This window comes from Clupea harengus, chromosome 22 (assembly GCF_900700415.2).
Source record: "Clupea harengus chromosome 22, Ch_v2.0.2, whole genome shotgun sequence".
NCBI lineage: Eukaryota > Metazoa > Chordata > Actinopteri > Clupeiformes > Clupeidae > Clupea > Clupea harengus.
The window spans coordinates 13,209,237-13,233,255 of record NC_045173.1 but is presented as its reverse complement, the minus strand read 5'-3'; the positions used below and the strand labels follow the sequence as shown (position 1 = coordinate 13,233,255).

The following is a 24,019-nucleotide window of genomic DNA, read 5'->3' as shown; positions in this document are numbered from 1 at the left end:
GGACTCATTACCCAGACCATCACCAGACGCAACAGGTAACTTATCATAGTAATAGTAATATGGCACTATAATTTTTCTCAGGTTTGAGAGAGAACTATTTGAAAACCACCACAGCCAAGGAGACTGTCTAAGATGATTAAAACACAATGGCATCTGACATCCAAAACATGATATAAATGGGCCAGAATTGTCATAAAACATCATGGCATGTATTTTATTTTTAATCAGCCTGTGCGTGTGTATACTATATGTGTCTATGTAGGTGTGTTGTATATCACAGTCATATCACAGTCATAATGTTCCATATTTCAGCCATAGTAACTGTGTGCATCTGTTTGTATGGGTGAGCGTGTGCATATCCATGTGCATGCACAAATGTCGGTGAAAATCACTTTCTCAAAGTCCTGAGAGGCTGCTTAGTGATTCTCTATTGGTCTGTTTTGTCCATAGAGTCTATCGCATGTCTGATCCGAGAATGTTAACACACTCAAGAACATGCAACCTTAACACCTGAACATTTGCAAGACAGTGCAGTTTCGCAATTACAGCCCCCCCCCCCATCAAAACCATTTGGAATTCCAATCCAATCATTCCATTTATCACCTGCTTTGGACTGAGCTATAGTCAGTATCTTCAAACACTATCCAGTGATTAGTCTGGGCGGGTGTGAATGGCTTCTTCTTTGGGTCTTTTGTCTTGCATCTCTAGACTATTGTCTTGCGATATGACCATCTTCTCCACTACCCGGGCATTGTCTCACAATATGACCATCCCCTTCACCGCATAGCAAATGACCACTTCCACTGGATTGCTTCTCCTGAGGCTTTTGGCTTTGTGTTAACAATTAGAAAAATTAGGGTATCCTGGTGCTGTATTTGTCTCTTGTTTTGTCTGTCATCAATCGTATGGCCAGGGCTTTTACAGTTCATAATTTTGTTTTCAATGATCATGTTGGAGTTTGGGTCATTTTTGATTTCCTCATATGGAGGGTTTGAGTCAATGTGCAAAGAAAGATCTTGACACATGGGTGCAGGATCTAGTTCTGTTGCATTTGCCACTCCACTGTATGAACTAAACATATCCCCCAACCTTGATGCATATGAAACTGGGTGTTCCCCGTGCTTTCATTCTCACCTCAACCTTTATTTTTTTAAAGACAAACATGATTACCCTACAACACAAGGACACAGTCAGAACTACAACAATCAGTTCTATCCACACTATAGAAAAAATAGTCTACTACAATGGGTGTAACCACACAGAAATATTTATAAAAACACATTTTATACATCATAACACAGTTTATATGTATTATATCAATCAAATATATCCAACAATGTCACTACTTAACAGCTATGTAAGCTTGTAACCAACCACGGTATATCATTTCATGGCGGGTGAACTATTCAAATTTAGGTTGTTGGCCAATAAATGAGCTCAGACTGATGAAAGTAAAAGAGGTGGAGAACAGAAGGAAACACCAGAGGATTTTTTGAGCGCACACACTGAACGAAGAGCAAGAGGACCACAAGGAGCTATTTGCTTACAGCTGGCTCACACGATTGCGTTGGAATGCGTTGATTCGTCAAGGTTGCGTTGCGTTGCATGTGTTGCTTGAGGCGAGAGTTGAACATTTTTCTACTTTTCGAGAGGCAACGCATGCGTCAGCTAATCAAATCGCCTTTCATGAAAATACGACAGCACAGGCGCTAGCAAATCAGATTGCGTTTATGGTCACGTCTCAAGAGCGCGAAGCTCAAAAAATAAAGATGGCGGACCAAACTCCGTAGATGGTCATATTTGTACCTAAAAGTTGTTTGTTTGACTTTATTTTGCTTAGATTTTTTTTTAAGTTACAGAGAAATAGACACTGTACAATGTAAAAACCCTGTTATTGTAACTGAAAAATGCGTCTGAGGGGACCTATCTAATGTTAGCATGCTACTACCCACAAGGTCATCAGCACGATAGAAGCACGATTGGTTTGTTGACCTGTCAATCTTAATATAAACGTCTCCGTTAACAACACAACCCCATGCGCCAGACACCTCCTCCATCATCCGTTGGATCAACGCATTGCAACGCAGTGAGTGAAGCATGAATTTGACAAAAAATAATGATTGGATTAGAATCAAGGACCGCATCTGTGATAAATCCTTAGTGTTGTGTCTTGGCATGTTTCTTGAGATGTGCTGACTGTATGAATCTCTTGCCACACATCTTGCACTGATATGGCCTCTCCCCGGTGTGTATGCGCTTGTGGGCTTTCAGGTTGTTGGGGTCCATAAATCGTTTGTTACAGGTCAAGCAAACATAACGTCTTTCTCCTCTGTGTCTCTGCATGTGGGTGTTGAATGATATTCGGTGCGTGAATGTCCTGCCACACAGAGTGCAGCCGAAAGGCTTTTCTCCTGTGTGCAGGCGTGTGTGATTGGCCAGTGTTGCCTTGGATGAAAAGTGCTTCTCACAGACATTGCAGGGAAAAGGCCTCTGGCCTGTGTGGGTAACCTGGTGACTGGTGAGGTGGAAGAGATAGACAAACATTTTGCCACACTCCAAGCACTGATGACGCTTGCCTGCTGTGTGAATAAGAAGGTGACGTCTGAGGCCTTTCCCATCAGGAAAAGACTTCCCACACATGTCACACACAAAGGGTCTCTCCCCTCTGTGGACTCTCTGGTGGTGCTCCAGAGAAGAGGCACTGCTCAGGATCCGCCCACACACCTCACACTGGTTCTTGTGTCTGTGGTTCTTGCCAGGTTTGTCCTTGTCAGGCTGCTTGGAACTATTCTTGCCTGTTTCCTTGTGAACATTTTTGGGAACACTGGTCTCATTTGATTGCTGGATATCTTGTGCATTAGGCTGAGGTGCTTCCACACCCAACAGGCAGCGATACTTTGACTGCCTGGTGCTTGTTCTTTTAGGCTGGTCATGGGGAGTCACTGGATGTGATCTCAAGCTTTGCTGATGGGTTAAAGTGACCACTGCTTGCCGCTTCTGGGCTGTGGAATCGTCGTCATCATTTTCCTGTAGGACATTTTTTGCCTGGGGTTGGGCCACCACACAACAGTATTTTGACTTTGACTTCCTGGGGCTTGTCCTTCTAGGCTGGTCGTGGTGAGTCGCTGGATGTGATCTCAAGCTTTGCTGATCTATTTCACAGTCAACTTGCTCTGTTTTTGGGGTGGCAGGCTCGTTTGGTGTTGCAGACATGCTTCCATCGGCTGCATCTGTTGAGATGGGTGTGGGTGGTTGCAGCAGCATGACAGGCTTTTCCTCCTGTATATCAGGCATCAGGTCGAGAGAGACATGGAGACTGTCTAAAGGATTAAATTCTTGTATTTGTGATGTCCCAACAGATGCTGATGGAGCAGGCTCTTGCGCAGATTGAGGTGGGGAAGGAGTGGGATTATGGGTGAACGGGGCTGAGGTTTTATCTGATGGACTAGGATCAGCTTCTTGAGACAAAACTGGTGTCTCAATCTGCTGCACCACAAAGGGCTTTGACTCGTCTTCTGCAAGCGGAAAGAGGCAGGAAGGCGTGTGGTCATACAGGTCTGCCTCCTTTAAAACAGGTGCACAACACACAGGCAGACAGACACCCATCAACTCAGTTAATCAATGCACTTTAAATATGGGGGAGTATACATGTTGTGAGAAGCACTCTAATGAATGATTGTATGAAATACAGTCCTATGTATAAGAAAAGAAAAATCGTTATGTGTGCATGAATACAACTCACCTCTTGTTTGATAAAAAGCAACGTAAACTGTTGGTTTCCATCTGGATCGGGGGGCGAATTTCTGCCCTCGTTGTTCTCTCCATGTTGCAAACAAGGGCTGCAGGACTGTTCCACCAGGGCTGATGTTACTGTCAGAGAGATAGATCGCCATTAAACACAACCACAGTGGTAGAAGTCTCCAATACCTACATCGTCCTGATCACGAGTGCAAATTTGATTAATTAAACTAAGAATAAATACCAAACTTCAGCCTTGCGAAAACAGTTTGACTAGTTAGGATACGTGGTCATATTTGCGTACAGTTTTAAGGAAAGTAAATTAAACTGTATACATGCTGACCGTTCGCAATTACATTATCATTTATGGGTATGGATCAGGTATGGATCATTTAATGACAACAGGGCCACTGTGTAGGCTAAACCCTACGTTACATAGTAGCGAGTAGCCAGTCCATGGCATAACGTTAGGCCTATTTTCCCTTGTTTAATATCCCGAACGGCCGCCAATATGTTTAAAATAACTTCATTCACCACATACAACCACACTGTACGTTGGCACGGATTTCCTTTACACGTGGGGATAGGATTCTCGTCTGAGTAAAGGTTACCTTTTATGTTGTCGTTCTGTTTTCTTATCCGGACCACCTCTGCTTTCATTTCTTGCACTGCATTCTCGAAGAGCTTCGTCGTTTCGGAAACAGCTGAATGCAAAAGGTTTTCCATAATAGATGTGAACTGACGTTGAAAATCTTCTTGAGTTGCCATCATTGCAGTTTTTCAGCAAGGCTTCAATGACCACCTTCCTGATTTGAGGTCTCGTGAATGTGGAAGTTGTGTTGTTGTTCCCACACTTCCTGCTACTGTTCCACCATCAGCAGCAGGGACATACTACTGTCGTCCGATCTCATTCGCTCAGTGTTGTTACTGGATCAGAAGTAGGACAGTCCTCCTCCGCTTTCTGATTGGTTAACCACCACTTAGTTTGGTTTGGTTAATGGAAAATACAAAGTATCGGTTATTGTTCAAATAACCACTATAACTATAAATATGAATTCGGAGCCCCTTAAGTCATATATGGTGGTATTTAAGTATAATTAATGAAGTTAATGAAGTTATGGACAGAGGACCAGAGGGAATTGAGTCAGAGCCAGAATTCTAGGAGAAAGTCACTAAATTCACAAATAAAATCAATTAGATCAGACAACTTTTCACTCCGTTGTTCAGTAGAAAAGACCATTCGCGATCTGTTTTTGCCAGCACCATGCGTGGTTATGCTATATATATTGCTATTAACAAAAGACTTAACAAGGACCGAAAGAACAGATGATAGGACAGAATCCATATGGCATTTAGACAGTTCTGCACGATTTGCAATGGCAGCAGTGCGCACAAGAAGGACTAGAACATACAACGAGAGACACTGGACAAAGACCTGCAAATGCCCCAGCTGTGACAGCTGTTTGTCACCGCACTTAAAGTAGTCTTTACTTTACTTTAGTCTTTACCGCACTTTAAAGTAGTCTTTATGTGGTTGACCAGATAATGGAAACGGGGCCCGTAACTGTCCCACCCCGAATCCAGTAGGATGGATTGTACCACCTGATCATTCTAGACTGACGGTACTATATGTTAAGAGACGCTGGCCAATGGCAATAGAGCAGTAGCCGGGGCGAAACGGGGAGGTCGGATCCAACAACACTATATGAATTCAGGCAGTTAGGTTTGGAAGGTGGTAATTTCAACCTGGCTAAAAAGTTGGCATAATGGGAAATATTGAAGATTTTCAACGTCAGTTCACATCTGTTATGGAGAACCTTTTGCATTTAGCTGTTACTGAAACGACGAAACTCTTCGAAAGTGCAGTGCAGGAATTGAAAGCAGAGCACGCATGGATACAAAAACAGAACGATAAAGATACTCTTTGTTCATACCAAAGAAGTATACCGGAATGGAGTGGAAATCCATGCACACGAGATATCGGCGTACAAGTTCGCGGTAAGTGAGCGATGAAAGTGAACTGTAGCCTGTTTCTCGGCGCATCTAGGTAAAACACCAGATTCCGTCCCCCTCGGAATTTCCGATCCATTTACACCGCTATAATAGACTTCTTGCGTATTTACCAGGTTACCGTACGTATTCACGTATTATTTTGCGGCATGCCATATCAGTGAAGTTAGACTTAAGTAGGTGGCAGTTGGAAGCTTAACTTGAGACGACAGCAGCTCATTGTGTGAGCCCCCCTGGACATGTGTATCAGAATCAGGTTTTATTGGCCAACTGTGCAAGTTTGCACAAACAAGGAATTTGACTTGGTAAAGTGGCTCTCAGTGTGCTTACACAGAATATACATCACAAAACAATACAAAGTGCAACGGTCTAAGAAGTCTAAAAAAGTATATACAAGGAGGAATGCCTATATACAGGAGCTGTGAATTTTAACACAACAATAGTGCAAAGAAGTGGAGAGTCCAAAAAGTGCAGGGATAAATATTTGACGGTATGAGTAGGAAGGGTGAAATAAATAAATATGATTGTGGGAGTAATTGTACAGTGGTTATTATAATGATCCAGGGTTATTTCACAGTGCCACAGTGGGTTAGCTGTTCAGTAGTGAGATGGCGAGGGGGAAGTGTCTGGAGGTTTTGGCGAACAGAGATCTGGGGCCTGTTCGAATAGGCTTAAAATGCTCCCTTCCTTCCTTCCTTCATTCCTTCCTATTAAGAGAGCAAGGACTGTTCGAAATGTCTTAAACCCTCTCTTCCGCTTTAGTAAGATACCTTGAAATACGTCACATAACGGTAATTTTTCAAGAGCGCATATGAGCTGCCTTGCTGTCTTATGGCGGTAGGTATTACCCATAACTCTCTGCGCCAATCCCTAACCAGAGACAAATTTAAAAAAAGATGGCGGATGAAACCGTCGAAGTTGATAACGGGGTGCAGATGATTGTGTGAGTTGGAGCGGGTGTGAATGTGGGGTGATCAAACCTGCATTAAATCACATTCAGATTGCCAGGGTTCTCCATGGAGTGGGGGGAGGTTTTCCTATAGTTGGTGATGTCCTGCAGGCCTCTCCACACTGACGCACGGTGGTTAGCTGAAAACCTGCTTTTCAGAGTAGCTTCTCTTTGCTACTCTGATCTCCTTAGTCAGTGTGTTTCTGGCCTGGTTGTACAGGATCCTGTCCCCACTCCTGAAGGCCTCCTCTTTGGCTTGACGAAGCTGCTTGAGCTTTGCTGTGAACCACGGTTTATTGTTATTAAAGATGCAGTACGTTTTGGTGGGTACACACATGCCTTCACAAAGTCTGATGTATGACGTCACAGTGTCAGTGAGTTCGTCCAGTGATGTAGATGCGGCCTCAAAAACACTCCAGTCAGTGCAGTCAAAGCAGGCCTGTAGCTCCAGCTTTGACTCGTTGGTCCATTTCCTCACCGTTTTCACCACAGGCTTTGCAGATTTTAGTATAAGGTAGCTTATATTGTCTTGCCCTGTGTGTGAGTAAAATGATTACGTGAAATGGTGATTTTTCTCATTGGCAGTAACGCCTATGGTGGTGGAGCGGTCCTGCAGCCCTGGTTCACAACATGAAGACACAGACAAAACCAGATTTTCGGGTTCGTTTCCAGGTCTTTTACAGGACGAAAACCAACAGTTTACGTTGCTCTTTATCAAGCCAGAGGTCAGTGGTTCTGCTTAAACACACATAACCTTTCCCTGTTTGCACAGTATATAAGAATTAATGTCATCCAGTATAGCCTACAATTTTATAGTCATACATTAGAATACTTGGCTCAAAATACATTCTACCCCATATTATTCATTGAGATGATCTCTGGATGTCTCTGTGTCTCTCTGTCTGACTGTTTGTTTTTTCTGTGTCTGTTTCAAAGGAGGCAGATATGTATGACTACACCCCTGCTTGTCTCTTGCCAAAGCTTGCAGAAGACTGCCCAAAACCCTTTCTGGTGCAGCATATTGAGGCATCAGTTATGTCTCAGGAAGCTGGTGTGTTACCAGTCAGACCATCTCCATACCAGGGTATGCCAGATAACGCCACAAGTCCGTTCACCCATAATCCCACTTCATCCATACCTCAAGCTGTGCAAGAGTGTGCTCTGCCAGCACCTGTTGAAACACCTCAAAGTCAAGAATTAAATCCCTCAGACTATTTCCATGCCTCTTTAGAACTGATGACTGACACACAGAAGGAAAAGTATGTGAGGCTGTTGCAGCCACCCACACCCACACCAACCAGTTCCCTGACAGATGCAGCCGATGGAAGCATATCTGCTACAAAGGATGTAGCTAAACTGAGCTACCAAGGTCAGCCTAGAAGGTTAAGTGCTAGGAAGTCAAAGTCAGTATATCGTCCCCTGGTGGATTTGGAAACACCTCAACACGATGGAGAAAATATCCAGCATGCAAATGCCACCAGTGCCTCCACATTCCATGTTCCCACAAAGGTTCGAAAAAAAACAGGCAAGAAGAGTTACAATTGGCCTAGCAGGAACCAGCCTGGCAAGAATGAACAGCTCAAGAGTCAACTTGGCAGGAGCCACAGAAACGAGTACAAGTGTGAGGTGTGTGAGCGTGTCCTCAGCAGTGCCTCTCATCTGAAGCGCCACTGGAAGGTCCACAGTGTGATGAGAGACAGTGTATGTTCCAAGTGTGGGAAGGTTTTTCCCACTGAGAGAAGCCTCAGTGGTCATATGCTTATTCACACATCGGACAGCTGTTATCAGCGCTTGGAGGATGTCGCTACTGTGGAAACAAGGCAAGCTGACGATAAAATAGATCAGCAAAGCTTGGGATCTCACCAAAAGATTCACCAAGATCAGTCTAGAAGGTTAAGTGCTAGGAAGTCAAAGTCAGTATATCGTCACCTGGTGGATTTGGAAACACCTCAACACGATGGAGAAAATATCCAGCATGCAAATGCCACCAGTGCCTCCACATTCCATGTTCCCACAAAGGTTCGAAAAAAAACAGGCAAGAAGAGTTACAATTGGCCTAGCAGGAACCAGCCTGGCAAGAATGAACAGCTCAAGAGTCAACTTGGCAGGAGCCACAGAAACGAGTACAAGTGTGAGGTGTGTGAGCGTGTCCTCAGCAGTGCCTCTCATCTGAAGCGCCACTGGAAGGTCCACAGTGTGATGAGAGACAGTGTATGTTCCAAGTGTGGGAAGGTTTTTCCCACTGAGAGAAGCCTCAGTGGTCATATGCTTATTCACACATCGGACAGCTGTTATCAGCGCTTGGAGGATGTCGCTACTGTGGAAACAGAGCAAGCTGACGATGAAATAGATCAGCAAAGCTTGGGATTTCCCTCAGACCATTTCCATGCCACTTTAGAACTGATGACTGACACACAGAAGGAAAAGTATGTGAGGCTGTTGCAGCCACCCACACCCACACTAACCAGTTCCCTGACAGATGCAGCCGATGGAAGCGTATCTGCTACAAAGGATGTAGCTAAACTGAGCTACCAAGGTCAGCCTAGAAGGTTAATGCCTAGGAAGTCAAAGTCAATATATCGTCACCTGGTGGATCTGGACACACCTAAACCCAATGCAGAAAATATCCTGCAAGAAAATGACACCAATGCATCCACATGCTATGTTCCCACAAAGGTTTGCAAGGAAACAACCAATAAGAGTTCCAAGCAGCCTAGCAAGAACCGACCTGGCAAGCATCAATGTGAGGTGTGTGGGCGGGTGCTGAGCAGTGCCTCTTCTCTGGAGCACCACCAGAGAGTCCACAGGGAGAGACCCTTCGTCTGTGACGTGTGTGGAAAGACTTTTCCTGATCGGAGTGGCCTCAGATGTCACCTTCGTATTCACACAGCAGCCAAGCATCATCAGTGCTTGGAGTGTGGCAAAACGTTCAATTTTTTCAGTGTGCTCACGCGTCACAAGATTACACACACAGGGGAGGGGCCATTTTCCTGCAGCTTGTGTGGCAAACGTTTTCTGTCTGAAATGTCGAAGGGCACTCACATGCGCACGCACGGGGTAGAAAAGCCTCACATCTGCACTCTGTGCGGCAAGGGATTTTCACTACTGGGGACACTGTGGCGTCACAAGAGGACACACACTGGAGAGAAGCCTTACAGTTGCCTGACCTGTGGCAGTCGATTTAAGGACCGCAGCTCTCTAAGAGAACACAAGCGAATACACACTGGAGAGAAGCCATATCAGTGCAAGATCTGTGGCAAAAAGTTCAGACTATCAAGTGGTCTTCGCTATCATGTCAGTAAGGGCCCATGTCAGGAAACACTAGGGTTAATCACAGGTTTGAGTCATAGCACAGGGAAATGAAGATCATTACATCATAAGTCAGTGGTATGTGATTAGTGCCATGCTACAAGAATATAAGGATCTATATCAGTGGTTCCTAAACCTTTCATGGCAGGCCCCCAGTAGACAATTGACCGATCGCGAAACTCCTCCCTAGAACGGCCCTCGTCCAATCATACCTTAGCAACCGCTACTAAGAGAAGAAGGTCCGACAACTTTGAGGTCTGAGCAGCATGGTGAAGCAGTGTGCTTACGGGACTTTTAGATCTGACACAGAGATTAGAGGGATATTAGATTAGAGGGGTATGCATAAGGCACAACCTGAGAGCAATAACCTGGCGATCTGATACAAAGCCATAGCATTACATCAGGATCATCATTTTACAAGCAAGTTATCACTACAGTGATTGTGAAATACTTTCAGCAACATGCACACACATCCCTTGAACAATAACGTCACTAGCAGCTATCTTGATCCACACTGGTACGTTACTGCACTGTTCTCTAGATTGTCACCATCCTAGCTAGCTAGATCGATAGATACCTCCAGTACCAGAGTGTCTCGCCAGAGACGGAATAAATAATAAGAATAAAGAATCTTTGTAGGTTATTAGCTAGCTTGAAATATTATATACATATCTTACCCAGTGGTGAAATAACATGACTAGTCTACAAGGTTTGTGCTGGTTGCATTTAATGAAGAGGTCATAGGGTTTCTCATTTTTTTTATTGAGACCTGTATACTTTTGCTTCGATTATTGTTGTGTCCACTTCGTTGTTGATCTTAATATTTTGGATATCCTTCCACTGCATACTGCAGTCCCTTTTGCCTTGATCTGGAGGATATCGTGGAGGTATTACTCCAAAAATCATCACCCACACTGACAGCTATAGCGCTTGTCCCCGTACTCGCCATGGCTTTTAGCTTGACAGTTCCGGGAATTGTGTCGGACGTAGCAACAGTAACTAAGGGGGCGGGGCCCTGGCGATCGGTCAATTAGAAAAAAACTTCCTATTCAATACACATTTTATTGTAGGCTATGCAAGGAGTATAAAAAATGACCCTTTGTTCATTATGCATAAAAAAAGACTGTGTAACTGCACCCAGCCTCCTCTTAGGTTTCTGATTTGTCCCCTTTGGAGCGGGTGCATATGTCATGCATTTTGAGGGGCAGTGCCTTAAAAAAGCGCACACAAGCTTTCAATGTCTGTTTGTTGTGCCTTAGAAAGTGAACTATGTGTGTAATGTTTTGCAAAAAGTGTTTTATAAAATTGAAAACTGAGAAAAAGGCTGAGAATTGGCTTAAAGTTTTGCAGATTTTGCTGTTAAATTGTGTTTGGCAATTCATGTTATGTTTATGCATGTTAATTTGTCTCTCACATGAATTTGTCTTTCACATGATTCCAAGTCATTTGAGAACGTTACACAGTCAAGCTATACTAAACATCTTGAAAAATTATTTGGAAAAACTGCATAATGTTGCTTAATATTTAAAGCCCACCTGGGTATAGAATGTATTCCTGATTTGGTATTTTGGTTGGAGTATCTGTAGCTGAGAATAATGTTTGTCAGGAAAACTCATTCTGTAAGTATTTCTATACTTTGTATTGTTGGTGTGCTTTAACACAAAGCACAAACATGTAATATATTGATGTTGGTTTAACAGTGTGGATCTTTGGCATCGGTTGTGAACATGTTTGTAGTCAGCTACAGGTCAGAAAAAAAGAGTGGCATTTGATCATTTCATGCAATGGTGGAACCCTTCAGATATTCTGAGAATCTCAGGGATAATACATTCTCAGTTTGTTTTTCATGATCTCCTACTCACAATAATTATTGATGAAATTACCCATAGGCCTACTGGGTAGCTGGATAGCTCTATATATTTTGTTTTTCTAATTGCGGACTTCACTGTGGATTTTCACTACAACCCGTCTACTGAAATGGTGATCAGGTGATGAAGGTTTAACAGTGGTCTTGCTTAGGAGCTGTTCTGCAATAGGAAAATAGGCGGCTGGAAGATTTACATGGGGAATGAAGCGTGCCCAATTCATATCAAAGAAATTCAGAGATCAGACACTGCTGGCTTCGTCTCTATGTAGCAAACACTGCATGTGTTTGGGGTGCATGCCCACCATTTTAACATTAACTGACTTTTATATTTTGAAATTAACGTAATAAAGTGGTAATTTACAAGGCATTAATAAAGAGTGAAGGGGGGCGTGTTCTTTTTCAGTTGCTGTAGGCCTACTACCCATAGACATATAGGCTACATGTGTATATATATGTGTATATGTCTACGCTGCCACCTCGTGTTTCTCGAGAAGCATTGTCGACTAGGCGAATGAGATAGTACGACAGAAGTAGGTGGGCGGGGATGACGGTACCCTAGCAGGAAGTGGTGAACAACATTTATTTAACACTCTTAAATCACGGAGGTCATCGAAGCCTTGCTGACAAACTGCAATGATGAAAACTCATGAAGATTTTCAGCCTCAGTTCACATCTGTTATGGAAAACCTTTTGCATTCAGCTGTTTCTGAAATGACTAAACTCTTCGAGAATGCAGTGCAAGAAATGAAAGCAGAGTCGTTTCGGATGAAAAAACAGAACGATAATTTAAAAGATGACCGTTGTTTAGACGACAATCATATCCCTCAATGTAAAGGAAATCCATTCAAACGGGATATCGGCATACAGTGTGGTGGTAAGTAATCGATGACAGTTATTTCAAGAATATAGCTTAGCCTGTACCAGCTGTGTTTCTGGATAGTAAACGGGAGGTAGACTACACCATGGACTGGATACTCCATACACATGCTGTTATGTAACGTCTTTATACAGCAGGGCAGTTCTAACTTTGTAATGACGATGTAATTATAAACGCTCAGTGTGTATATTTACAGCTTCCTTTACTTTCTTTAAAACTGTCATACAGGCCAGTATGACTACACGTATTCAGACCAATTCAATTTGTTTCGCGAGGCTGAAGTTTGTTGGACTTTTTATTTTCACTTAGTTTATCTAATTAAATCAGCACTCGTGATCAGGATGTTGTGGTCTTGGCGAAATGGTGTTTGTTTAAAAAAGTGTTCTGTATCACTAGCAGTAACACCTACACTGGCAGAACGGTCCAGCAGTCCTTCCCAATATGGAGAATACGTCAAAGACATATTTTCAAGTTTGCCTCAAGGCCTTTTGCAGGATGGAAACCAACAGATTGCGTTGCTTCTTATCAAGCAAGAGGTGAGTTGTATTCATGTACACAGAACGTTTCTCCCTGCTCATACATTGGACTTTATTTCATAAACTCATCCCTCATTCCATAACTTAACTGATGGGTGTCTACCTGTGTGTTGTGCATCTGTTTTACAGGACTACACACCTAAGTGTCTCTTCCCAAAGCTGGTGGGGGACCAGCCTAAGCCCTTTCTGGTGCAGCAGATTCAGGTACCAGTTATGTCTCAACAAGCTGATCCGAGTCCATCAGATAAAACCACAGCCCCGTTCACCCATAATCCCTCTCCCTCCCCACCTCAATCTCTACAAGAACCTGCTCCATCAGCATCTGTTGAGACATCACAAATACAAGGATTTAATCCTTTAGACAGTCTCCATGCCTCTCTCGACCTGATGCCTGATATACAGGAGGAAAAGCCTGTCATGCTGCTGCAACCACCCACACCCATCTCAACAGATGCAGCCGATGGAAGCATGTCTGCAACGCCAAACGAGGCTGCCACCCCAAAAACAGAGCAAGTTGACTGTGAAATAGATCAGCAAAGCTTGAGATCACATCCAGTTACTCACCATGACCAGCCTAGAAGGACAAGCCCCAGGAAGTCAAAGTCAAAATACTGTTGTGTAGAGGCTCTGGAAACAGCCCAACCCCAGGCAAAAAATCTCTTGCAGGAAAATGATGATGACGATGCCACAGCCCAGAAGCGGCAAGTAGTGGTCACTTTAACCCACTGTGATACCTCTCCGAAGACTAGCAAGACGATAGCCCAGAGGAGATTACGTCACCCAGGCGATGGCTGCGTTGGTAGGAACCAGTGCGAGGTGTGTATGCGCACACTGTGCAGCGCATCATCCTTGCAGAACCACCGCATGCTGCACACAGGTGAGAGGCCATACGCCTGCGACCGTTGCGACAAGTCCTTCCCCAGCGTGCGTGGCCTCAACCGGCACGCACAGGTCCACTCTGCCGGCAGGCCTCACCAGTGTGCCCAGTGCGGCAAGACCTATGTCTACCAATTCAACCTCACAGCGCACCAGCTCATCCACAGCAGCAGGAAGCCGCACAGCTGTGACGTCTGCAGCAAGCGATTCATGACCAAGCCTGAGCTGGCCTCGCACTCGCGGGTGCACACCAACGAAAAGCCGTATGGGTGCACACTGTGCGGGAAAAAGTTCCGGCACCTCATGACATACAACACGCACATGCGGGGACACCACAGAGACATGCGTTACAAATGCACGACCTGCGGCAAAGGCTTTGTGGACCCCAGTAACTTGAAGTCGCACCTGCGCATACACACTGGGGAGAAGCCATACGACTGTAAGGTGTGTGGGAAGAGGTTCACACAGACAGGGCATCTCAAGAAACATGTTATGACACAACACTAGGTATTTATCACAGTTTAAAGTCATGGCACAAAAGATAATTCTGGAATAAATCAGTGATGTAAATTTGGTAGGCCAATGCCACGCAACAAGAAAAGGAGAATCATTATGATTTGCCTGTGTGTTGTTCATTAGGGGTTCTCAAACTTACTCCTGGACTCAGATGTTGGGAGGTTCACACATGATCTTTTCATGAGCCGCCTACTCACAAGGTTGATAATCACTGCTCCACACATGCAATCGTTTTAATAAGGTTTTTACTGTGGTTGTGTGACTGTCCATTCATGTGTTTAAGCGCCTTGAGACTTGGCGCTATATAAATAAAATTGATATGAATTAAATAGAATGTGTGTATCTGACGCTACAGTTAAAACGTCCGTTTGTTGAACGTAAACATATAACACAAAAAGATTACGTTCTTATTCAGAACCAAATAATGGATGTGTTGAGAGAAGATAATTCCAACCCCACAGAGAAGGCCTACGATGCGGTTTTCCATTCAGTATTTCATGACATGAATGACATGTTTAATAAAAGCCAAAATGTTTGAATTCCGTTCCTCCTGACCTAGGTTTCAGTAATACAGGTGTTCTCCTATGCAGATGCAGCCGAGAGAGAGAGATACAGTATCGAGTGAGGATGCTGGATGTGTGATCAAGTATCGGTGGAGGGAGGGACTCCTATTCAGCACAGCATTAACCTTACCTGGTAGCTACCACCAGGGGGAGCTGTGCATAGAGAGTAATTGTCTTTGCCACAAATTGCATTAGATTACGCGTCAGTGTAACAGCGTCTTACACATTTAAACTTTTTTTTTATCACAGACAATTGTTACAAATGGGAGATTTATTAACAGCTGACCCTATCTCTCCAAATGTAACCCCTGGACCACATCCATCCGGGGCAACATTTAGAAGAGGTCTACCCAAAGAAGAGCAGGGTAGGGCTGAATTACGTTGAAACATCACAACTCATCAATTAATACTAATTACTTTACCATGGGTGTTTTTTGGCCCTCATCCCACCCACACCCCGAAGGTGACAAAAACTTTCACACCACCACAATGCACCTTTTGTAGCCTAGCATTGGAAACTGTTTGCACATATTTATTTTATATAGCTGCAGCTCAAGAGATCTCCTGACTCAGGCAAGCTATCCTTACTGATAGCTGATGCTGATTGGACTGCTAATTAGATCTTGATGGTAAGATCCAATCTCTGATGTCTCTTACTAAGTGAGCCATTCCATTCTTGTAATGCAAGTGTACCATTCAAATTATTCCAAGCATGTGCTATTGCAGTCTACTGTACTGTGTGGGTGTGCTTATTGTTGAGAACTGGTAACCGTGAAAGCAACTCAAGGACTCTCAGAACATGTTCTGATTTATTTAAAAACCAACCAACTTCCCGAGCTTGACACGGCCATTGTTTCTCCGATGTTTGGACTCGCATGCTTGAACACAAAGTGTTTTCTTTTGAAAATGGTTCATTTTTGGCATCATCTATGTACAATCCAAAATGAAACATGATTGAATTCCCATAACCTCATATCAGTCTACACATCCCTGGCACAGATCCACTTCAGATTCGACAGCCATCGTGGCTGTCGAGTTGTCTTGTTTAAAAATCCTGTGAACTACCAGCTAGTCAGCTTTTAGGTTAATGCAGCTGAAGTGGTTTTTAAAGAAGTACAGGAGACGGTTCTCATCGTTTTCACTCTGCTTCCTGAAGGAATGGTATTGTTCGTTCCCTGGCCTCTTGCTCTGATGGTCAACGGTGATGTGGTTGCATGACGCTATCAGTAGTTTCCCAACAGCATCCACAAAGAACTCTGTCAGTGAAGGAGACAGGGAAGGGACTGTTGAGTGCACTGCATGCATTCTCTTATCATATCTGACAATATGGTGATTCTGTTTTGTGAAGATGTCTACCAAGAAATGCAGTCAACCAGCAGTTGAATACATTTCTTTAAAAACTGTTTGAACTGCCCACCATACATGTTCTTCTTATGTGGATGTGAATGACTAGTTCTGTAAGGTGCTGGTAGACAATGTTGACTATAGTAGTGGTGCTAGTGGTCTAATAATTAATAATTAATACTAATAATTAAAATCGAACCACACTGAATAACTGAAAGGGAAAATTTGAACTGCAACTAATGAAAAACTGACTCGGTCTTGAAGATGCTAAAAACGAAAGAGGTGGTCCTGCATTATCACTTACGTGAGTGGGCTGCCCTCTTGAGCCGGGGATCAAATAGCACCTTCCGCACCGAGTCCGTCCGTGCAAGGAAGAAGTTGATGACCACGTTGCTGAGGGAACACTGAGGGAAACCAGGCACCGTCTCCTTGTAGGGTCCACGGAACCGGAGCAGGCAGCCCCCCTCATCTTCCTGCCCTTCCTCGTATGTCATCCGGTAACTGAACCCGCTCCGCCCTACTACAGCACTCACCTGGGTACAGACACACTCTTGATTTTTATTTGATCACGTGTCCGACAATCAGAGGGACCTCGTAGCCACTGACTGGGGTAGAGATATGACTCCATGCAGATCAGATTTATTATGTGTCATTGATGGCGTGGATGGTTATTATTATTATTAGATTGATATCCCGTTGCTTACGTTTGCTATTTGCTCAGTTGTCGGAGTTGTGGCAACCCCATTTTACTGCTGTTGTACAATCTTGCATGTGACAAATACATCTATTGCATCTTCATCAATGTAACTATATATTATATGACTACAAGAGTATTTTGACATTACTATATGTGTATGTTCCCCTACTTAATACCACCAGCACCAGCAACAACAACAACAACAATTTAACCTCAGCCTCAAATATGAGTATATAACATCATAGCCATAAGAACATGTTGTCCTCTGTATCACTGATGACAGTAGGAGATTACCATGTCCAGCTCGGGCATGCTCTCCATGACCTCCACCAGCTTCTCTATCTGGGTTTGCTCTGTGAAGTAGAAGTCATCGTCCACCCAGAGGAAGTACTTAGTGGTGACCTGAGACACAGCCAGTGTCCTTCCTGCAAACCATCCCTGATAAGATAGCATACATAGAAAAGATGATTATAAAGGAAAAACAAATGCTGTCCAGATTCCACACACTGCAACTTCAGACAAGGGGTCCTCTAACATAAATTGTCCTCAATGGGAAATGCTTATGGAGAAATGTCATTGATGGTGTGTTGCTTCTTAATAATACAAGTAACCTGAAATAAATAGCTTAGAATTTGGACAGTAACTCTATACAATAACTATACACATTGAGGGGTATATAATGCAGGTATTTGTAAGGGATGTTACAGTTCAGGGGTTTCCTGTAGCTATAGGACCAAGCACTTGAAACAGAGAGATCTGACCTTAGTGTGACCATAGTACACATGCGCACTATGAATTATTGAAATTAACTTTTACCTGTCCGGGAGGCATGAAGTACTGTTCAATGTCAGAGCCATTCACTTTGATGGGGTCAAAGCTGTCATCAGCAATGATTATCTTCATGGTCTTATAGTACTGGCGGATGCTGTAGATCAAGGTGTTCAGCTCGAGGTACCTCAGGAAGGTCTTGGTGGTGATGGTCACCTGTGAGTTTATATCTAGGGTGAAGAAAGATATTTTCACTGTTGCTGCTACTTCGACTTCTATTGTGGAATTTGTAATTATGTTAACGCAGACTTTAAAACAAAAATATAAAAGGCAACCATATTTGTCATACTAACAATATATTGAGGTATAATGTGCTGCATTTATTTACACATCATTGGGCGGTGTTGGCTACTATGTTGTGTGTGGGGTGTTGTGTTGTGTTATGCGGAAGGTATGCCATACCTTCCCCTAGATCAAATATGATGGGCACGGAGGGTTGCTGGATGACTACGGGAAAGGTGACATTGTGTTTCTCAAACAGGAAATGCACTGGAGAGAAGTAGAAAGGTACACGGTTAACAGGAGAACCACAGAGAGGCAAATTAAGTATTCCTTTTATTTCCTGAACTTCTGTTTAACACCTCCTTTTAATGTCTTCTCATATAAGGCAGTGACTCGTTTCTATACCCCCAATACATAACCCCTTCTTACCAGAAACCTTAAGACAATGTTTATGGTAAACGGTGCTATGTACATGAAATAAACTCGAGATTGAACTAAAAATGGCCCTTACCCAGGTCGCCCGTTCTGAGGCGGTACACCGTGCTGGTGTAGTGCACTCTGCCCAAAAGGGCATTGAGCCCAGAGGCGCTGAGGGCGGTGATGTCGAGCTGGTTGCCTCCGTCTCCCTCCACCAGCCCATCCGTGCCCGGCTCCTCTACAGACAGCAGGCCTCGGGAGGCCACTAGTGACAGCTGTCAGAGATTGAGCATGATCATGACACCAGTATGAACAATGACCTTGTATGCATCATGTGCTTATGTAAGCAGGAACATGGCTTTTCTGTGTTTCTGTGTGTGTGTAACTTCGATTACTAGGTGCTGACGCCATGTAGTCTGCATATGAGTAAGAGCTATATGTGTAAGGAGAGGGACCTTCTGCATATGTTTGGGTGAGCTCAGAGGTGATGAGAAGGGTTAAACTGTGCCTGTTCGACCCTGTGTAAAACTGTCATCCGTGCATTTCAGAAAGCGCCGTTGGGATGACCCAAAAGGACTTTTAGATTTACTGATTTACATCTCCGGAGTCCTGAGACAACTTGAGTGAATTTTCACCTAACAATGAGCTTATAGGGTCAATTTGCAGTTGTCCTTTTGCGATGGTTAGGTTAGAATAGACGCTCCATTCCAACAAACATCCTTATTATTGTGCCATAGCTTAAACAATCTCATGGGAAATTGTAAGCAAAGACACATACACAACCTGTAAACAGTCAATTTCCATCAAGTTAAAAAGTACCGGAAAATGAAAATGAATTTGTACTCTGACATCATCAGAGAATATAGTATAGATTTTCATAGCTACGCGGATGACACACAATTGTATATATCCGCTGAACCTAACGATGCGACAGCCATAAACTCCATTACTAACTGTTTATTGGCAATACACAATTGGATGCTAGAACACTGCGATCATCAGATATAGGTCTATTGCAGGTCACCAGAAGCAGTCATAAGAAGATTGGTGATGCGGCCTTTGTCAACTACACCCCAAAATTATGGAACACATTACCCATTAATATTAGGGAAGCCAACACGCTAGACACTTTCAAAAGGCTTTTTTACCAAAGCATTTCATTAATTTTATCTGGCACTATTTATTTCTCTGTAACTTGCACTATTTGAACTATTTCTCTGTAAAACTGTTTAAGGGTACCATAGCACTGTTGGAACCATATTGTGGCTTCAATATATCTCCTGTTATTCTCACAGATATTTCCCTAACGAATTTTCTAGTCCCCGGGGCACGGTCACCTTCCTTAAGCCTGTAAAGGAGAGCTAGTGTCCCTCCCGAAGCCACGCACTCGGTGGAAGAAGACGAGAAGGCCTCTGAAGGAAGGGTATAGAAGGAAGGGTGGCCTCTGGGTGGAAACATAGCTAGGGAAAATATTTAACAGGGTAAGGCGGAATCTATGAAGCAGCACTATGGTTACGACTGAGCTAGAGACCAGGCAGAAGGGTTTTATTACTTTTATTCCTTTTATCATGATTTTAGTAATCCAAGAAGCCTGTCGGAACATCAGGTTCTGATACGATGTTGATCATTATTTTACTCCATGTATTGCTCTTGCTTTTTGCTTTATTGATTTTATGTAAAGCACTTTGAACTGCAACTCTTGTACGAAATGTGCTATATAAATAAAGTCTTACTTACTAAAAATGCCATGAAAAAAGATTGTTAGTTTTCACCAGAAAGTTGAGAAAGTGCAAGTGGTATTATGTGAAACAACAAAGATATTGTGCAATGGACGGTTAACTGTGTGTGTGTGTGTGTGTGTGTGTGTGTGTGTGTGTGTGTGTGTGTGTGTGTGTGTGTGTGTGTGTGTGTGTGTGTGTGTGTGTGTGTGTGTGTGTGTGTGTGTGTGTGTGTGTGTGTGTGTGTGTGCGCGCGCGTGTCTGTCTATGTACTGTACAAATAATATTTTAATTTCATCCTTACCTTGAGAATGGCCCCCGACCTGTTTGTAAGATGGCTGACATGGCAACTATAAATAAACAGGTAACCTAGGTAACCCTTATTGCCCATTGTGTCGTGCTGGACAGAAAGCAAGTGCAAAAACACCAGAAACACCATATCCCAACAAATCCCAGATAGCGGCTGATGGTCATGGCATGAATCCAATCCAGAATCAGCCGCCATCTTACAATGACACGCTCTTTGTTCCTGCCCCTCAGCCCATAGATAATAACTGGCTGAGGAGTCTGGCATCTGGCCTGGATAATATGTGCCAAATCTGTGCCAGATCAGCTCTAGTCAGCTACCATCTAGGTTATCACCCCCCAATTACAGTGCGGTACACTCATCTTGGTAACAAACCTTATATATCTCCCTGTCTGGGGCATAGACACCTAGACCTGAAACAATGCCACATACTCAGTTATCACATGGATTCACTCCATTAAGGTTTTAATCCTTCATCACTACAGTCCAGATAATAATTATGGTATAAAAGACAGTCACTCCTTCACAAAACCTAACATAAACCCATTTGTTTTCCTCACTCTGAAGTTAGTTTGCAAATATGCACACACACACATGTAGATATACACGTTTAAACACACACACACACACACCCCTACCAGGTATCAGAGTCCTCTGGAGAGGCACAACAGTAAATCCCTGTATGGGGTATTGAAGTGGCGAATTGGCAGGAGCCACAAGAAGCAGGTCGAGACTGGATGATGTTCTGGATGTCAGATATAAAGGAGATGGATATCAAAACAGGGGCGTCTTAAAATGAAGGTGGGAAAACAAAGCAGTTTACACAAGCGAAAATAACTAAATTACCCTAAGGGTTAAAAGGGGAAGACAAAGAAATACATATCTTATCTAAATAAATAAAATAAAATAAGTAAATAATAATACATAAAATCAATATCTGCTGTTTGTGCATTAATCCTACATCCTACCTGGCCTTATGCTTTCTGTACTCTTCCTGTCGTCTCCTGACGGTACCGCTGTCGTTCTTGAAGAAATCCTTCAGTAAGGCCCCTTTGCACGAGCAGTGTGTGGGGGGACGTCTGGAGATTTTTGTGGCACTAGGACATTGACATGGTGGGAAGAAGTATATAGTCCGGTAAGTAAAAAAATAACACTGGATTCTGCAGAGGTGTCCTCAAATATTGACGGGCCTAAAACGCATCATTTTTTAATCTTCATTTTCTAACCATATTTATTCTGAACATGTTAACAATTTCCCCCTTCGCTGGGGAATATGTAGCTACTTGGAAACATCACTATCAATGTGCCGTCTTGCATATCCAACCAAACAAACCTGTGGTATTATTTGTAAAGTTCTTTTTAAGTAAAGAAATCTCAGTGGCAAACGGTCTTTCACTCTGTAAATATCTGCATATGATTGCCATGACAGTAGAACACTTTGAACCAGTGTATAAAAAAACTATAATTTCCTTACACAGTATACTTGTCTTTGTTGTGCTGTTTATAATCATTCATTGTCTTTAAGTGATTTTGATTTCGTACCTCTGTCGTTGATGCTGTTGTTGTTGTTAAGTACTTGCTTACACTCCTATACAACTCCTGCAAATACCAAACTCCAAATTGTAATGCATGACAAACATTCGTCTGCAACCCTGAGCAAAATAAATTTGCTAAATGTTTTTTCACCTTTCAGATGTTGTTGTAGGAGGCCTCTGAACTTTTTTCATGAATCATAATCACACAAGTCATATACTTATGAATAGTAATTTATTCATAATAACAAAAATATTAATAAGAAGAAGGGATCAAATTGTCTTTACAATACTGAATTTAATCTTAGCCCCAGTGTTTAGCCATATTCATTTACAATGTCCCAAAGACAGTTGTTTTCCTCTGAAAAAGGAATGATGAACATTACACTTGCTGCATTGCCTGATGGTGTATTCATTTGCAATGGCAGTCCTAAGAGCTTGTAACAGTCCCAATATTTTGTCAGAACTTGCCTTCTGACACAAACTTTTGGAAGTGTTCCAAGGGTGTGTGGAGGGAAATGGCATCTTCTGTGATATCCGGACCAGAAAAACCTGAAATAGGGTATGGTCGGTTTGTTTGGTTGGTGCTCGTTGTCCCCATAATCAACGGCTGGGTAGTCAGTGGGTTGTTGGTTTTCTTTGTCTACTTCACCGGCAGCTTAATCTGCCTCATTGTCACTTGCAGCAGTGTCGTCTGATACCGTCTCAGAGTCACTCTCTCCATTCCGGATGGCATCAGTCACATCCTGCACACTTTATAGAAGACCCCTCTTTGCTGGTGGCATTCTGAAATGGAAAAAAGTATTATGTAGTTTCCTGTCTTACTAAGTTCAATGCCAAATGAATCCTACTCTTATTTACACATTCCACCAAAGTCACACAATACTGTCTGGTTAGCCTATTACAGTCAAGCCGGAAAGTGTGCACACCCCTTTCGCCTTCTCCACATTAAGACATACTCTACAATAGATTGAGTTAATTTTTTGTCTCAAAATTCTACACAAAATAGCCCATAAGTGAAAACAGGTTTTTAGACATTTGTGCTAATTTATTAAAAATCAATGGGTTAGTGTTGTATTTTTTCCCTGAAGAAAACCTGCTCCAGAGCGCTCTGGACCTCAGACTTGGACGAAGGTTTACATTCCATCATGACGACCCGAAGCACACACAAAGAGAACAATGGAGTGGCTTCGGAGAAAGTCTGTGCATGACCTTGAGTGGCCCAGCCAGAGCCCAGACCTGAATCCAATTGAACATCTATGGAGAGAGCTGAAAATGGCTGTGTACCGATATTCCCCATCCAACCTGGTGGACCTTGCAAGGATATGCCAAGAGGAATGGGCAAAAATGTCCAAGCTCGTAGCTTCTTTACCAAGACGCCATGAGGCTGTAATCGCTGCCAAAGGTGCAACAACCAAGTATTAGGCTTGGGTGTGTACAGATATTTAACTGTTTTCACTCACTTCGGAATGATTTGCTATTGTGTGTAGATTTTTGAGGCAATGAACTCAATCTATTGTATAAGTCTGTGAAAGGTGAAGGTGAAAGGGGTATGCACTTTCTGGCTTGACTGTATGTTCAGTACTTACACTCAAAGGAAAACCTGCAGCTCTCCAATGCACTTACATCCCCACTCAACTACATTCTCACGTGCCACTAAACAATGCAACAACCATCCCCCAAAATATTACAGAACATTCAGAAGCAGCTATT

At 43.1% G+C, this 24,019-nt stretch overlaps 4 protein-coding genes across 6 annotated transcripts; 2 read left to right on the top strand and 2 right to left on the bottom strand.

The window, feature by feature from the left end:
* Positions 1-1,251: 1,251 nt before the first annotated feature.
* On the bottom strand, positions 1,252-4,633 carry LOC116218407 (zinc finger and SCAN domain-containing protein 21-like). The gene is made up of 3 exons (XM_031560001.2): positions 4,350-4,633; positions 3,743-3,870; positions 1,252-3,564 (listed from the first exon to the last, which is right to left on the bottom strand). The coding sequence occupies exons 1-3, from the start codon at positions 4,507-4,509 to the stop codon at positions 2,158-2,160; spliced, it is 1,695 nt and encodes a 564-aa protein (XP_031415861.1). The 5' UTR covers positions 4,510-4,633; the 3' UTR covers positions 1,252-2,157.
* A 701-nt stretch (positions 4,634-5,334) lies between these two features.
* LOC105889480 (zinc finger protein 813-like) lies at positions 5,335-11,703 on the top strand. Of its 2 annotated transcripts, XR_006151516.1 has the most exons (4): positions 5,335-5,736; positions 7,283-7,422; positions 7,634-10,166; positions 11,034-11,703. XR_006151516.1 is itself a non-coding variant. In XM_031559994.2 (3 exons), exons 1-3 carry the CDS (start codon positions 5,505-5,507, stop codon positions 10,058-10,060), a joined length of 2,799 nt encoding a protein of 932 aa, XP_031415854.1. In that variant the 5' UTR covers positions 5,335-5,504; the 3' UTR covers positions 10,061-10,171. The 2 variants fall into 2 exon arrangements, 1 of the variants encoding a protein (XP_031415854.1); XM_031559994.2 differs by lacking the exon at positions 11,034-11,703 and having other exon boundaries at positions 7,634-10,171.
* Positions 11,704-12,380: 677 nt separating this feature from the next.
* Positions 12,381-14,879, top strand: LOC105889482 (zinc finger protein 184-like). Of its 2 annotated transcripts, none has more exons than XM_031560005.2 (3): positions 12,381-12,747; positions 13,150-13,286; positions 13,416-14,879. In XM_031560005.2, exons 1-3 carry the CDS (start codon positions 12,507-12,509, stop codon positions 14,667-14,669), a joined length of 1,632 nt encoding a protein of 543 aa, XP_031415865.1. In that variant the 5' UTR covers positions 12,381-12,506; the 3' UTR covers positions 14,670-14,879. The 2 variants fall into 2 exon arrangements, with proteins under 2 accessions (XP_031415865.1, XP_012670784.2); XM_012815330.3 differs by having other exon boundaries at positions 12,382-12,747; positions 13,147-13,286.
* Positions 14,880-15,229: 350 nt separating this feature from the next.
* LOC105889408 (beta-1,4 N-acetylgalactosaminyltransferase 1-like) lies at positions 15,230-21,948 on the bottom strand (the record flags this gene model as incomplete). Its single annotated transcript, XM_042703100.1, has 10 exons — positions 15,230-16,497; positions 16,890-17,133; positions 17,577-17,720; positions 18,099-18,280; positions 18,513-18,599; positions 18,844-19,024; positions 20,772-20,867; positions 21,150-21,187; positions 21,413-21,519; positions 21,743-21,948. Coding segments are annotated over 10 exons (1,473 nt in total), but the record flags the coding sequence as incomplete, so codon positions are not given.
* Positions 21,949-24,019: the final 2,071 nt, after the last annotated feature.